The sequence below is a fragment of the Pungitius pungitius genome, chromosome 1 (assembly GCF_949316345.1).
Source record: "Pungitius pungitius chromosome 1, fPunPun2.1, whole genome shotgun sequence".
Classification (NCBI taxonomy): domain Eukaryota; kingdom Metazoa; phylum Chordata; class Actinopteri; order Perciformes; family Gasterosteidae; genus Pungitius; species Pungitius pungitius.
Window position 1 is genome coordinate 13,083,170 of NC_084900.1, and position 16,763 is coordinate 13,099,932.

The window sequence follows — 16,763 nt, forward strand, 5'->3', positions numbered from 1 at the left end:
CGGTGTTGTGTTTGGGTTCATGACCTCATCCGTCGCCGCACACAGCTTGAATTTCACCGACTCCAGGAAGTGCGTGTGGATGACTTCAGGCTGACCAGCAGGCGGTCTGATGACCTGTTGTGTCGCTCGGTGCCACCATCAAACAGTCTCAGCTGCCTGAGTGTCTCTGGTGAGGGACAGCTTCATAAAGTGTCTCCACGCTGTGGCAGCAGGACGGCGATGATGATGAGCTCCTTTTGCTTTTTCGCCTCATTTGCACCCAAACGCGTGCGTGCAGTGACTTTATGTGGATTCTACTCACAGGAAAATAACTTTCTTCGCTTTTGGTGTGAACGCAGCATCAGTGGAGTCTTCTCCGATCTGATGCTCCTTGCTTCTCAGTATTGAAAATAAAGTGGTCTGTCTTATGTATCATTAGATGTTATAATTAATAATTGGATTGTATAAAGGAGGAACCAGGCTCACTTTGCCTTTCACCGTTTTATCGCTTTGACGCTTGTTGTTGCTGAGATGCCTTGAACCCAAACTTACAGGGGGGACAAAACAAGAAACTCACAAAGATAAGAAAGGGGGAGGAGGGTCTTTTGGTGATCCCAGATTAGGGTGTGGCCTCGTTACAGTTAATACAAACACACACACACACACACACACACACACACACACACTCTGGAGTGAATGAAGCGTCCTTGATCACACCAACTGCTGCGCCCCCCCCGCCCATCCCCCAGCAATACACGGCTCCCCCCTCCCCTGTGTGTGTCAGTTCACACACACACCAACTGTGTGTGTAGCTGGAGGTGATATTAATAATCCATAAAGAAGCTGGTTTCTCTCGATTGCTCCCTGTGGAGTCGAAGCACGCTGCTCCACAACTGGGTGTTTTTGTCTCACTGTAACTAAGACACAACTATGAGCTGATCTTATGTCTCCCCCTTCACTGGTTACTAGTCCTCTCCATTTACTGGTTACCAGTCCTCCCCCTTCACTGGTTACTGGTCCTCCCCCTTCACTGAGTACTGATCCTCCCCCTTCACTGGGTACTGGTCCTCTCCATTCACTGGGTACTGGTCCTCCCTTTCACTGGTTACTGGTACTCCCCCCTTCACTGGTTACTGGTCCTCCCACCTCACTGGGTACTAGTCCTCCCCCTTCACTGGTCACTAGTCCTCCCCCTTCACTGGTTACTAGTCCTCCCCCTTCACTGGTTACTAGTCCTCCCCCTTCACTGAGTACTGGTCCTCTCCATTTACTGCTTACTGGTCCTCCCCCTTCACTGGGTACTGGTCCTCTCCATTTACTGGTTACTAGTCCTCCCCCTTCACTGGGTACTGGTCCTCTCCATTCACTGGTTAGTAGTCCTCCCTTTCACTGGTTACTGGTACTCCTCCCTTCACTGGTTACTGGTCCTCCCACTTCACTGGGTACTAGTCCTCCCCCTTCACTGGGTACTGGTCCTCTCCATTCACTGGTTAGTAGTCCTCCCTTTCACTGGTTACTGGTACTCCCCCCTTCACTGGTTACTGGTCCTCCCACCTCACTGGTCACTAGTCCTCCCCCTTCACTGGGTACTGGTCCTCTCCATTCACTGGTTAGTAGTACTCCCTTTCACTGGTTACCGGTACTCCCCCCTTCACTGGTTACTAGTCCTCCCCCTTCACTGGTTACTGGTCCTCTACATTCACTGGATACTAGTCCTCCCACTTCACTGGTTACTGGTCCTCTCCATTCACTGGATACTAGTCCTCCAACTTCACTGGTTACTAGTCCTCTCCCTTGACTGCTCCTCTCCACTAGTTACTGGAGGACAGCAGAGAGTCTACCCATCTAGGAATACGGGATCTGTATGTACTTGTGATATTAAGAGAACATAGCTCCCTCTCTGAGTCCTGGGGGGTTGAATTGCCCTTAGGCATTCTTCTCTGCAAGTCCATCAGCTGATCTCAGATCAGATCAATATGGGAACAATAAAACAACTGAAGAAATACTACTGCATTCAGTCAACAAAGTAAAACTTCTAGATGTGCATAAATATAAATGAGGCTGAGGTATGAGGTTGGGCCTTCTGCAGTAGACTCTACTGTACTGTTGCATCAGTCTTTGTGTTCCTACAGGAAATGCCCTCCTGATGAAGAAGGTTCTTCTTCAAGTCTCAGTTTCAACACAGGTCGGTACAATTTCTCATGTATTCTGGCTGGTTACCATAGCAACCACACAGACAATGACGTATGCAGTGACTCACACACACAGATATATATATATATATATATATATATATATATATATATATATATATATATATATAGAGCTATATATGTATATAAGTGTCTATATACATATACACTCATTGGCCACTTGCTTGTTAACACAAATTGCTCATCTGCCAATCACAGGGCAGCAACTCGCTGCCTTTAGGCATGTCGACGTGGTGAAGACAACTTGCTGAAGGTCAAAGCGAGCATCAGAACGGTAAAAAAATGGGATTTAAGTGACTTTAACGTGGTTGTTGGTGCCAGATGGGCTGACTGGTTCCAGTTGATAGAAAGGCAACAGGAAGTCACGGTTCAGGCTTCTGGTGTCACATTGATCTTGAGCACAAAAATTTCACAGATTTTCAGATTCTTATATATATATATTATGGCTGTCAAGGTTAACGCTGAGTGGACGAGGACAGCAGAAGGAGTCAACACGTTCCACCTCCAAGATGATCACACGTGTGGAGTTTGTGTTTAACAAACAATTATAAAACACATGCTTCCTAAAGTGATTCCTCGTTAATTTATACGATTTAGTTTTTGATTGCATTTAAAATTTTAGATTAATTATTAATAATTTACAGCCCTAGTATATGAAAGGTGCTTTTAGATTTCTAGAGCGATGACACAGGTTTTTTTATTCTCTGTGGAAAAAGGAATAAACTGAAACAAATGTGTTGAGATGTGTTGAAACAAATTTAGAAATGTTTTAATTTGGCAGTGAAATAAAAGTGATTCTACTAATATTATGGTGTGGCATCAGTTACCATAGTGATGTCTCCAGTGAGAAATGGAATCATAAACCCTACTTCCTGGTACGGGGCTCAGGACTGTTTCTGTCCAGTCAGATGTAAGCCTGTGAGTCATGTGACCCAAACAGAACTAGACAGTAATGAACTAATATGACTGAATCCAGATGGATCTATAGTGAAATGATTGGTATTAAATATTGATTGATTCATTCAGTTGTTGCTATCACATATTTGGTTTCTACGTAAACACCACAAAGATAAACATGATTTATGAATATTTATAGTAAAATAAAGTCTTTCCATGTCATACGTTTCCTCCCAATTACTGTGAGTCACCTTTCACCCCCCCGGCACCTCCCCGCCCCCTTTCATTACTGCGCCTGGTTGGTTGGTTTCTCCTCAAGCTGCTTTTCACGCTCTCTAAACATCACCCCCCTCCCCCTTCTCCCCCTTTAAGGCCTCTTCACTCGTCCTTCATCTTTTGTTTCTGCTGAAAAGCCTCACATACCTGATGATAAACAGACACACACACACAGACACACAACACTCACCACACCCAGAACGTTTCATTTTATTGCTTTTTATATCATGGGGTATTATTTAGTTTCATATATATTATATATATATATAGTAACATTATGTTAAATAAACTAAAATTATAGTTTAGTTATGGTTAGTAAAAATATTGGCTACACTGTCTACATTAACTATATATACTTGTTATATGATCACAGTTATAGATGTTGGATGATTTTTTTTTGTCATAAAGTCAGACAAACGGAAGGAATCTAAAATCACTTAGACAATGATGCACCTGCTGTACTCACACAACCCCCCCCCCCCCCACACACACACACACCAAATCTGTCAGACCTCAGGCTGTGTGTGTTTTCTCTTTGTGTGTTTGATTGATGTGCGTGCGTGTTCTTGTGTGTGTGTGTGTGTTGGAGCTCAGCTGGAAGTGTTTGTCCATCTCCCAACAGGAGCCTCATGCAATATTAAACACACACACACATGAATGAATAAATGCATGGATGTGTTGTCACATGAGGCCACACACACATGTTTTACCCGCAGTGTGTTGTCACAGATAAGATGAGGCTCATAAAACACACACACACGTGGTTACTATGACGACGTAAACAGTTTAGAATTCTGTCCAATCAGACGACACAGAAGCAACAGGAAGTTGGACGTTGACGTATATAAACCTATAAGTATAGTATAGTGTGGTTTATTGAACCACCCACAGAAGCAGCTGATGAAGGAGATCCAAAGAGACGAATAAGCTGTGGGACGTCCCCATCTGTGATGTAACCAGACAATTTGAAGTGTTACTGCTCACGAGCAAGCTGCGTAGCGTCCATGTTCTTTTACGTACAAGAACACGGGATTGCTGACGTTTGTTTTGGTACATGCACACCAAGGACCCGTACCTGGTTAACTGAGTTAGCCAGATCATTTTCAAGATAAGATTACATAAGTCAGGCATTTTGGATCCATGAAGCACGTTTGGAAAAATCACCGTCCCACAGACCATCTCACAGACCGTCCCACAGACTGTCCCACAGACTGTCCCACAGACCATCTCACAGACCGTCCCATAGACTGTCCCACAGACCGTCCAACAGACCATCTCACAGACCGTCCCATAGACCGTCCCACAGACCATTTCACAGACCGTCCCACAGACTGTCCCACAGACTGTCCCACAGACCATCTCACAGACCGTCCCATAGACTGTCCCACAGACCGTCCAACAGACCATCTCACAGACCGTCCCATAGACCGTCCCACAGACCATTTCACAGACCATCTCGGACCATCTCACAGACCGTTACACAGAGAGTATTATCCTGAAGTCTGGTTTGAATTAATGGGATTGTTTGAGAGCGGATCAGTAACTGAGTTAGGCTTATTTTAATCATTGGGATATTTTAAGGAGGCTAATAAGACATTTGATCGACTTAATCGAACCACGAGGAACGGGGCCCCTGTAGTTGATGTCCATCTTTGTTTACGTACAAGAACATGTGGTAGTTGCAGTCCGTGTTTGTTTTGGTATCTTTTTGCGGTAAAGAACCAGGACCAGTTAGGTGTGTTCTGGTGTATAAACTCATCTGGTTGATCCTACTCTGAATGAAACTCTATCACATTGTTATGTTGTTTTGTTCAGTGTGTACTTTTACTCGTTTCAGCTGGATTCTGAAACAGTGTTTTATAGACATAGACAGAAGGGGGGAGGGTGGGGTAGTTAGAGGGGTGTGGTCTCCTGTAGATGAAACCATAAAATACAGATTAACTACCCCTCTTACTCTAACTTCACGCCTCGATCCAGTGATTAAATATTAATGACTCTGGCCCCAACCACATCTCTGTGTGAAGCTAAGCCCCGCCCCCTCTATTCCCGTTGGGAATGAATAGCTCCCGCCCTCTTTCTGGGTCTGAATGTCTCTCGCCTTCTCTGTCCCTCTCTCTTTCTCTTCCTCTCTCTCTCTCTCTCTGAGTCTCGGTGTCTCTCGACCTCTTTCTGACAGAACAATGTGTCGTTCACAATAATGGGATTACATCCAGCCGGCTGCCCACTCGGCTCTCTCTCTTTCTCTCTCCCGTGCCCGGTGAACACGTTCTTTTAGTTCTTTCCGTCATTTTTTGGGAATGAAAGAAAGGCGGACTGTTTCCTGAATGAAGTAAGTGTCTCTCTCTTTCTCGCCCACTCGCACTTGGTGATCAGAATTTGATTGACAGCTGACTCTTGTTAATTGGGCTGTGATATAATTAGAGGAGCAGTAATCAGGTTGTGAAGAAGTTCCCACTCACGTGTTCCTCGTGTTCATCAATTCCTCTGGATCTTCAATGTTCTAGTCGCAACAATAAGTCACAACAATAACTTCTGAGATAATATCAGTGATGTCATCCGTGTCAAAAAAGACATTTTTCTGAATTCAATTCCTGCTTTTGATTTCTTTTCATCCAAAGCATTTACAACAAAGGACAGTTTCACCTTTTATTTGCTGAAGGGAATTTTTGTCCTAAAGTCTTTATTCTGTATTTTACAGTAAAGACATTTAAACATAGTAATTGTCTTAATTAGATGAAAAAGAAACATTAACTTTGTGTTAAATATCAGTATAATAGCTTTAGGTTATATATGTTCAACCACTAAAACCCTTTAATAGACTTATACGCATAGTTTGTTATAGAATATTTAGAAGTTGATCCATCAAAGGCAGTTTGTATGAACCAGTGAGTTGTGTTAGGACTGTAAGTTACATTACACGTCCTTTAGCTGAGGCTTTTATCCAAAGCGAATTACATTGCAGTTTTATCCCATGGTTGACATTTGCCCAGGGAGCAGGTAGGGGCTGGGTGTCTTGCTCAGGGACACATGGAGCAGACAGGGTTGGAACTGCCACCCTTGCGGTTCCCGGCGCACCCTCTCGACTCCATGCACCACATCGCGCCCAGAGTGGTGTTACAGCAGTGTTGTGTGAGATTATAACCTGTCATGTGATCTCCTGCTGATCAAAATAATTTACACCATCTGCTGGTTGGTTTCGATGCTATTGTTACGGGTCCCATGAATGGTACCATAGCAACAAAAATGACACGAGGCGTTCATTTACACATGTATGTTGTTTCTGCCTTTAATTCACATAAAACAAAGTCAACTCTCAACTGTCTGAAAATGACATTGATTATAATTCTAATTACAACTTTAAACGGGTCTAAACTAAACTAACCATGTTCCTGTTCTACCCGAAACATAATACAACTGGTCGTTAGTAACAGCAATGTTACGTGTAAAAGAAAATAGTATTGGCGCTATTCCTGCAAGACACCACTCAGGGCCCCCGCTTTACAGCGGAATAGCCGCTAGCTTGCCTGCTAAGGCTAATCTTGTATCGAAAGTCGGTTACAGATTTACACACTCTGTATTTAAACCTTTAAAACCAAGTCTAAAACACCTGAAAAATGTAGAAGTCTTAACCGATAGTTAGCATGGGCCGTTTTCATGAGCACGTACCTGTTAGACAGATGAAGCAAAAATGACAGGAGGCGTTCATTTACTTTGTATGTTGTTTCTGCGTAATGAGCTGGAGTCACGCCCTAAAACAATCCGTGTCAATAGTTCCTCCTGATGGATGCAACTCTTTCCTGTTTCTCTGTACGGTCCCTACGCTCTAATTACATTTTTTAATTATTACATTGTTTTCTACATATTAAATTAAACCATTTATTTCCCATACTGTGTGTGTTTGTTAGAGAGATTTTTTAATACGTAATGTTGTCAGTGATCAGTATTCAGTTTTCTGAGGGTTGGTTTAGATGCTATTATAATACGGGTAGATGAAATCCAGCGTTCTGATTGGTTGAGAGTGAGTCACAGGGTGTGCATTGTTCAGCGATAATGTACGGTTCCTGTTCACATTGACCCGAGCGTTCCGTATCACTGCGCATTCAAAGTAACAGGTTAGATTTTGCACGACCGTTAGTTGTAGACATTATTTCGCTGGTAAATGTACACCAGCAAAACATACAATAGAAACTACATTAGATTACTTTGACAGTAGACTATAGTAGAACCTTTACAGAAAAACCTTGGCGGTAGAAGCTTGACAGTAGAACATTGTCAGTAGAACCTTGTCAGTAGAACATTGGCAGTAGAACATTGGCAGTAGAAACTTGTCAGTAGAACATTGGCAGTAGAACATTGTCAGTAGAACATTGTCAGTAGAACCTTGTCAGTAGAACATTGGCAGTAGAACATTGGCAGTAGAAACTTGGCAGTAGAACATTGGCAGTAGAACATTGGCAGTAGAAACTTGTCAGTAGAACATTGGCGGTAGAACCTTGGCAGTAGAACATTGGCAGTAGAACATTGGCAGTAGAACCTTGTCAGTAGAACATTGTCAGTAGAACCTTGTCAGTAGAACATTGTCAGTAGAACATTGGCAGTAGAAACTTGTCAGTAGAACATTGGCGGTAGAACCTTGGCAGTAGAACATTGGCGGTAGAACCTTGGCAGTAGAACATTGGCGGTAGAACATTGGCGGTAGAACCTTGGCAGTAGAACATTGGCAGTAGAACATTGGCATTAGAACCTTGGCGGTAGAACCTTGCCGGTAGAACCTTGCCGGTAGAATCATGACTGGACAGCAGAATCTATGCTCTGCCTGCAGGAACGTCATGGCAGCGCTGACTAGAGCATGCTTTACCAGTCCTGTGGTGATGATTTGGATGAACTGGTTGATGTAACATGCTCATATGCTATCTTTTGCAGGGACATGGTCATTCCTTGTAAACAAGTTAAAGGTGAGCCTAAAAACAAATCAAAAAGCAAAACAGAAAGATAAAGCTGAACTAGAGAAGAAGGTGGTTGCAAGGGTAGCGCCATCAGTGCTCGCTGTGATACTTGCCGGGTTTACAAACCTGATGTGTGATTTGTGCATCAGTGGTTGAAATGTGTGCATTGACTAGTGCGCTAGCAAAGCGTTGTGTACTTGTGCTGTGATGCTGCAGAGTGCAGACTAACGGTTTGAAATGGTCCTGATCCAATAAGTGTAAAGCAGCAGGAGTTCAACACCTGCTGGAAGGGAACTGAATGGAGGCCCTTGGTGTGCTAATGCTCTTTAATTTTTATATTTATTTTGATACTTTTGATTTTAGTAAGATTCAGGAACAGAATTACAAACTGAAATGCCTTTGACATGGACCAGAAGGATATGGAATGGCCTTTTTTAAATCAGAGTGACAACATCTGTAGTCGTTTACTTGTGTAAAATAATTTATCCCTGTATATCACCAACATGCAGCTGAGGTCTGGAAGGATGGTTTGGTAGTCCCTGTTCACAAATCCTGACGCCAAAATTGTAAATGATTGGTGGCTCTCACATCAATTTTAATAAAACCTTTTGAAAAAAAAGGTCAGAAATTTGAAGTAAAACCTAGTAAGCACTTGATCCCATACAGTTTGCCTCTAGGCCACACAGAAGACTAGAATATGCCAACGTCACATTGTGTAATTTACTTTTTAAACACTTGGAGCGAAATGCATCTTATTTTAAACTTGTATTTGTTGATTTCTCTTCTGCTTTTAACATAATTCAACCCCATATATTTAACCAGTGGGCTTTTAGAACAATTTGACTAAAGTCACAATCTTGTGGGCTGGAATCTTGACTTTGTAACTAATTGGACACAAGGCGTAAAAGAAAATGGAATTTTGCTTGACCAAGTTTGCGCTTCCACTGGCTCCCCACAAGGATGTGTGCGCTCACCCATATTATTCATCCAATATGCGCCAGAGCAGGTATGACAATAGAAGCATCTTAAAATACGCAGATGACTCTGTCATTATTAGTTGGCTCCAGGACAACGAGACCAGCCACCTTCAATTAAACGTCTCTGAAACCAAATATATGATCATTGGTTTTAGAAGTGCATTAAGGGTAAAACAGTGGAATGTGTACAATCATACAAACATCTTGGGACAATAGTTGACACAAAACTGAATTTTGAAGCAAACTGTGTATTCGTGTGCAAAAACGGGCACCAAACTGTCATATTTCCACATTGACAAAACCATGATCACCTTATTTTATTGCGCTTTTATGTCTTATCAAATCCCAGCAACAGTGCACCGATGCAACATTTGTGTACTTATTTATTGCATTTATTGATTGATTTGTATTCTTGAGTACTTTTATCATGTTCGTGTTGTTGTCTGTGTTGTTTGTAATGTCTGTTGAGATGGATGCCTCTCTCTCTGTTGCAGATCAGGTCTACCTACAGGTACGAATAAAAGTAACCTTCACTTGACTTGTGAAATAGTTTTTCTAAAATGTATTCTAAAAATGGTTCTGATGGACCTGGTTCTCCATGAGGAGATGGGACCTTCTCTCTGTCTCCTTTGATACTTCAAAGCCTCTGTTGATGTTCCCCTCCAGCAGTGAGATCTGAGCCCGTCTCCTAATCTGATTTGGGATCTGCTGTTATTCTCTTATGATCCTCCTCTTCTGTCCAGGATTAAACTGAGATTCTGTAATTCTTCCTATTCTGATCTGCCTGTCAAACACGTCTGTGTTTACGCGTTGGAACAAACAGGTTTAATCCAGATTAGAGGCACAGAGGCAGGAATAGAAACTGAGAATCAGCTCCTTTCAGACCGGATCACAATGACCCAGTGTCACACAGAGAGTCCTGATCCAGAATCATGCAGAGTCCGGATCCAGAGTCAGACAGATGAAGGCGATGATGATGATGAAGGTGATGATGGTATAGATGTGTGCAGTCAGCTCTGTGACTCACACACACTGAAATATGCTCTTTATGGAACAATTCTATTTAATGACTTTGACACACACACACACACACCCCACAGCGGGACTTAAAGTGTGTGTGTTACTGTTGTCACTTCCCTTCTTCCCTCCCTACGTCTCTCAGAGCACGGAAACATATTCATCAGCTCACCAGGGGAGTGTGTCTTTCAGTGCAGATGTGTGTATTTTTGTGTGTGTGCATGTGTGTGAGCAGAAAAGAGACAAAGAAGGAAAAGCAACCAAAAACAAAACAGAGACAAACAACTAAATCACATGGAGGTACTGAGTACTTCTAATAGATAGTAACACAAGCAGCACTAAATACAGTACTGAGTACTTGTAATAGATAGTACTGCTTGTATTACTGCATACATTTAATAGATTATCAGCATATATGTATTGTTTCATGATCTCATGTTACGTGATATTGTCTCATGATCTCATGTTACGTGATATTGTCTCATGATCTCATGTTACGTGATATTGTCTCATGATCTCATTTTACGTGATATTGTCTCATGATCTCATTTTACGTGATATTGTCTCATGATCTCATGTTACGTGATATTGTCTCATGATCTCATGTTACGTGATATTGTCTCATGATCTCATGTTACGTGATATTGTCTCATGATCTCATTTTACGTGATATTGTCTCATGATCTCATGTTACGTGATATTGTCTCATGATCTCATGTTACATCATATTGTCTCATGATCTCATGTTACGTGATATTGTCTCATGATCTCATGTTACGTGATATTGTCTCATGATCTCATGTTACGCGATATTGTCTTATCATCTTGTTACCTCATATTGTCTTATCATGTCATGTTACCTCATGTTGTCTCTTAATCTCATGTTACATCATATTGTCTTATCTCATATTACCTTATATTGTGTCATGATACCTCATGAAGGTTGTTTTATTTTATTGACTTTATCAACCAAACGACCAATCAGAAAGGTCGATGATGAGCTCTGACCACGCCCACATATGCTCTGTGACGGTCAATTCTTTTAAACGCTTTGAGAGAAAGTAGGACACAGTAAGGGAGGGTCCCCGAGAATGAGCAGGAAGAATGAACAAAGAGAAGATACACACATATACACGCACACAGCCATGCGCACACGCATACACACACACACAGCTGTAAGTGTGTGTGTTGGTGTCTTTGAAGAGTCAGCAGCAAACCACAGAGATAATATGGGGGTGGAAGTGTGTGTGTGTGTGTCTGTGTGAGTGTGTGAGCCTGTAGGTGAGGCAGCCTATAATCATCACCTCGACGTGTTGAAAGCAGCTTGTTCATTTACATAGAGAGAGGAAATGGGGGAGAGGGAGCGGAGCTGGGGGGGGAGGCAGGGGGGGCACAAACTGCTTCATTTAACGAAGTAAAAATGCTGAATGTTCATCACAAAGCCTCCTGATAACGCATTTTTCTTCTTCTGTAGCGTTGGTTTATCTCGTCTCATTGGCAATGGATCCTAGACACAGCGTCTCTTAAAGAACCCAGGGGTGAAGAGGACATTACAGGGGTCCTGGAGGAGGTCCCTGGGGTCTAGAGCATGGGTGCCCACACTTTTTCAGCGACCAGTCCTAGGGGGGTAGTAGTCGGGCGAACAAGTATTAGCGGTAACCAAACCGAACATCAGTGCTGGCTACTGTGAGCGCAAAGCAAATCGATATAAAAAAGGAGCCTCTCATCTGTGAGAAGCGACGGAACCGTAAAACAACCAAACCGCTATAAAAATTGAGGCGAAACGAAAGTATTGTAACCATTCCACACGTTCCTGGTCATTATCTTACTCGATGCCTTGCACTGATTGGAGTCGGCCAGGGTTGCTTTTGAACTCAATGAAATGTTACTAAGAAAAGGTCGCTAATTAGCACTACCAAGTTTTCTGCGACCCACGGTCGCACGTTGCGTATTGACCTGACCTGATTTTCAAATGGCAGGTGACATACCGGCACTGCCTTGGTGATTGAACTATTGGGCAACCGTGGTCTGGGTGAGGTTTCTATGGTCCTGGAGGAGGTTCCAACAGTCTTGATGATGTTTCTATTGTCCTGGAGGAGTTTTTAACAGTCTCGAGGATTTTTCTATGGTCTTCAGATCCCTCTCTTAGATGGGACTCCTCTAGTCCTGGAGGTTGTCTCAGATCACGAAATGACTGAGCTGGCTCCTGAGAACATGAGGCTCAAAGGGTCTGTAAGGTCCATTCAGGATGTACAGATCACCCAGGTGACAATAAATGGTTCTACTGGGGACATTTCCATACGCTGGTGTTAAATTATACGGCAAACCTCTTATCATCTAGATATGACTGTAGACACCCTCTCAAGAAGAGCTTCGTATAGGTCAGGAGACCAGTGATCTTCTACACTCTGGGTGAACTGGTGATTAGGATTCAGAGGGTACTCTGAGGGAACTACTCAGGGCTGCTGATCTTCCAGATCTTGGTGTTCTTGTGCTCCTGGTGGCCCAGATGAAGCCGCGTGCAAGAGGTCAACTGGGTTGGGCTCTGTTTGGAAAGGTTATTATGGAGTAGGTGGGCAGCAGACTAAAATCTAGCTGGTCAACGTGGTCCGTCTGCCCCACCGTGTCCAAAGAGTTGAGTCTGTCTGGACCAAATCAAATATAGAGAAGCACGGTTCCTCTAAAACGGGCCGAGTCTCGTAACCCACCAAAGAGTTTAAGAACCTGGCTTACTATTAAGCAACCTAAGATTGAGCATTTAGGCAGACTGATCGAGGGGACGGACACACAGAAGGAGGGAGAGTGAAAGAGAGAGACAGAAAGACAGACTGACAGAGACAGAAAGACAGATAGACAGAGAGAGACAGACATGCAGACAGTGAGAGAGAAAGACAGACAGACAGAGACAGAAGGACATTCAGACAGAGAGAGACAGACGGACAGAATTCAGCATCAAACATTTTTTTCAGTCTTTTCCATCAATCTTGAATTTAGCACTTCATCCCCTCTGGCTCTCTCTAGCCCCCCCTCACCCCCCCCCCCCCCCCCACACACACACTCGTCCTTCTGTCCTTGTTTCTTACAACTTTAAACTCGTTTTACTTTATGACAACCTACAGCTTCTCCGTCTGCCTGAATTTGAATTACAGATGAACCTCTCGCTCTCCATCGGGCTGAAGGAGAAAGTTATTACCATGCAGACACACTGACTTTGTGTGTGTGTCCTGAGGCCTCTCTGGCTGCTTCCCAGCATGCACTGGGGCAAGTTAGACAGAGAGTTCTGAAGCAGCACGCAGCAGGAGGGAGGGATGGTCGAGGGAGCAGGAGAGAGAGAGATGAATAGCGTTTCATTTTCAAGTGTTACCCAACAAACGACATCATCCCAACACCCTGATTAATTAATGGATATATTCAATAAAGAAATATGAGATAATATATGTATTCAATAAAGGAATATATCTATGATCATTGCTCTGTGATGCATTGCTGACCACATAGAGCTTTTAGAGCAGGGTTTACAGAGTAACCTCTTTTCTTTAAAGTCCAATACATATTATCTTTAATTCTATATGTCGTACATCTCATATATCTCAATACATTACATATTTGAGATGTATTGGATATGTGAGATATTTCTCTGATATGAGAGATATGAGTGATAAGTTGTATGAGAGATTTGTGATATGAGATATATGATGTATGTGGGATGAATCAGATAAGAGGTGTCTCATATATATATATTGCATGTATGAGATAAAAGAGATATATGATTTATAAGATGTATGGGATGTATGAGATTTTCGATATGAGATTCCTTTCACTGCGTTGCCGTGGATACGGGTGTGTTGCCATGGTAACGGTGCTACAGGCAATCACAGTTCGACCATCAGAGGAAAAGAGTGGAGCAGCAAAATATTTTAATAACTTCAAAGCGGAGCAGAGCGACTGCAGAGACCAGATCTGTTTCACCTGCTCAGGGTCTTCCTGACAGATGCGTTTTGTCATTATGTATGTATGTATATATATGTATGTAAGCTTTCTGCCATTTTTTCCACCATGGAAGGGTTTTCAATTTTTGGGGAGTTTTTCCTTTGCTGAGGGACAGAGGATGTTGCATGTGTACAGACTGTAAAGCCCTCTGAGGATATTTGGTAATTTGCGTTTTTGGGCTATACAAAAGGAAATTAATTGAATGTATGTGTGCATGTAAATCTCTCCCTCTGTCTATCTCACCTTTTACAGGTAAAGAGGGGCTGCCATGTTGGCCTCCTCTCTTCCCACATCATTCCTCCTCCTTGTGCTTCTCCTCTCCCATCCATCCCACTCTGTTGATTTCATCGTGACCTCTGACCCCTTGGTGCGGTGGGTGGAGGAGCATGGCGCCCCTCTCTCTCACCTGGTGCTGGACCCGAAGGTGGGGCATCTCTATGTTGGTGGGGTCGACCACCTGTACCAGCTGACCTCTGACCTTGAGATGATGTCACACGTACGGACCGGCCCTTACCTGGACTCGCCAGACTGCCTCCCTCCGATCGTCCCACAGGATTGCCCCTCAGCGCAGCCCACTCACAACCACAATAAACTGCTGCTGGTGGAGGCGGGGCAGGAGGACGGTCCAGGCGGCCTGATCGTCTGTGGTTCGCTCTTTCAAGGAATCTGTGATAAAAGGTAACTCACTGACTCTGTTAGTACCTGTGTGCCCTGTAGCACTGTCCAGATGTTAGTACCTGTATGCCCTGTAGCACTGTCCAGATGTTAGCACCTGTGTGCCCTGTAACACTGTCCAGATATTAGTACCTGTTTGCCCTGTAGCACTGTCCAGATGTTAGTACCTGTGTGCCCTGTAGCACTGTCCAGATGTTAGTACCTGTGTGCCCTGTAGCACTGTCCAGATGTTAGCACCTGTGTGCCCTGTAGCACTGTCCAGATGTTAGCACCTGTGTGCCCTGTAGCACTGTCCAGATGTTACTACCTGTATGCCCTGTAGCACTGTCCAGATGTTAGCACCTGTGTGCCCTGTAGCACTGTCCAGATATTAGTACCTGTTTGCCCTGTAGCACTGTCCAGATGTTAGTACCTGTGTGCCCTGTAGCACTGTCCAGATGTTAGCACCTGTGTGCCCTGTAGCACTGTCCAGATGTTAGTACCTGTGTGCCCTGTAGCACTGTCCAGATGTTAGTACCTGTGTGTCCGGTAACACTGTCCAGATGTTAGTACCTGTGTGTCCGGTAACACTGTCCAGATGTTAGTACCTGTGTGTCCGGTAACACTGTCCAGATGTTAGTACCTGTGTGATTTTACTACACTAACGTATAGTAAATTCATAAAGAGAGTTGAAATGACCCGTGACCTCTTCTTCTTTGCTCTCTAGGAGTCTGTCCAACATCTCTCAGCTCATCTATCAGACCACCAACCCAGTCGACACTCAGTACGTTGCTGCCAACGACCCTCGCGTCTCCACTGTTGCCGTGGTGATAAACACGGAAAACAAACAGGCGGGAGGTGGGGCTGGTGGCATACTGCGCTTGATGCTGGTTGGTCGAGGCTACACTAGTAAAGGTCCCGGCGACATCCCTCCAATCACGACGCGGCGTTTGTCCCCGGTGCTCCCGCCTCGTCGGGCCTTCTCTCAGGAGGAGGACCTGGGCAAACTGGTGGTGGGAAGCTACTCTGAGTACAACAATCACTTTGTCAAGGCCGTTGCCCATGGCAATCACGTCTACTTCCTGTTCTCCCGGCGGGACATGTGGCACAAGAAAGAGTACCGGACCTACGCCTCGCGGCTCTGTGCCTCTGACCGAAGCTTCTACTCCTACGTGGAGGTGCCGCTGCTGTGCCACGGAGGGTACAACCTAGCTCAGGGGGCGTGGCTAGGGAACCACTCAGGAAACACCGCCCTCTTCATCGTAATGGCTGCCGGACAAGCTTCCACACCTGTAGCAACCGGACGCTCTGCGCTGTGCGCTTATGGGATGGCGGAGCTCGACGCCATGCTGCGGCGAGCTCAGGAAGTGTGCTACACAGAGGGGGGAAGAGGAAGTAGCGGACAGGAAGAGGCCTACATCGAATACGCTGTGTCATCAAAGTGTCTGAAATTACCCAAGGTACAAACACAACATGCCCAGGATGTAATGACATCAGAACCTTCTTTAGAATGACATCATCAATCATCAGATCACATCCATCGATCTCTTTACTGGTGGAAGGATTTACAGCTGGTTGGCCATATCTCACTGACCTTAATACTGTGTCTGTGTGTGTGGATTAGAGGGGTTGTCTTCAGCAGCTGGATTTAACATCGCACAGCTGTCCCTCTAATCTCACACACACTAATACACACACGCACACGCAGTAACACACACATATGCGGTTGCAGCTGAAAGAATGAGGCTGAAATATGATCAGACATGTAATTGGAAGAGATCAAATGTCTTTTCATCTATAATTGATCAGAATAC

General features: G+C 44.1%; 1 protein-coding gene across 5 annotated transcripts in view; it reads left to right on the forward strand.

Annotated features, from left to right (window-relative positions):
* Nucleotides 1-16,763, forward strand: part of plxnb3 (plexin B3) — a 55,292-nt gene that overhangs the window by 2,619 nt on the left and 35,910 nt on the right. Inside the window, exons 2-4 of one of the 5 annotated variants that reach the window (XM_037479767.2) lie at nucleotides 2,112-2,164; nucleotides 14,548-14,973; nucleotides 15,677-16,409. In XM_037479767.2, coding sequence (XP_037335664.2) covers nucleotides 14,564-14,973; nucleotides 15,677-16,409 — 1,143 coding nt within the window. In that variant the 5' untranslated portion in view covers nucleotides 2,112-2,164; nucleotides 14,548-14,563. The other 4 variants (XM_037479766.2, XM_062562098.1, XM_037479771.2 and 1 more) reach the window with 4 other exon arrangements.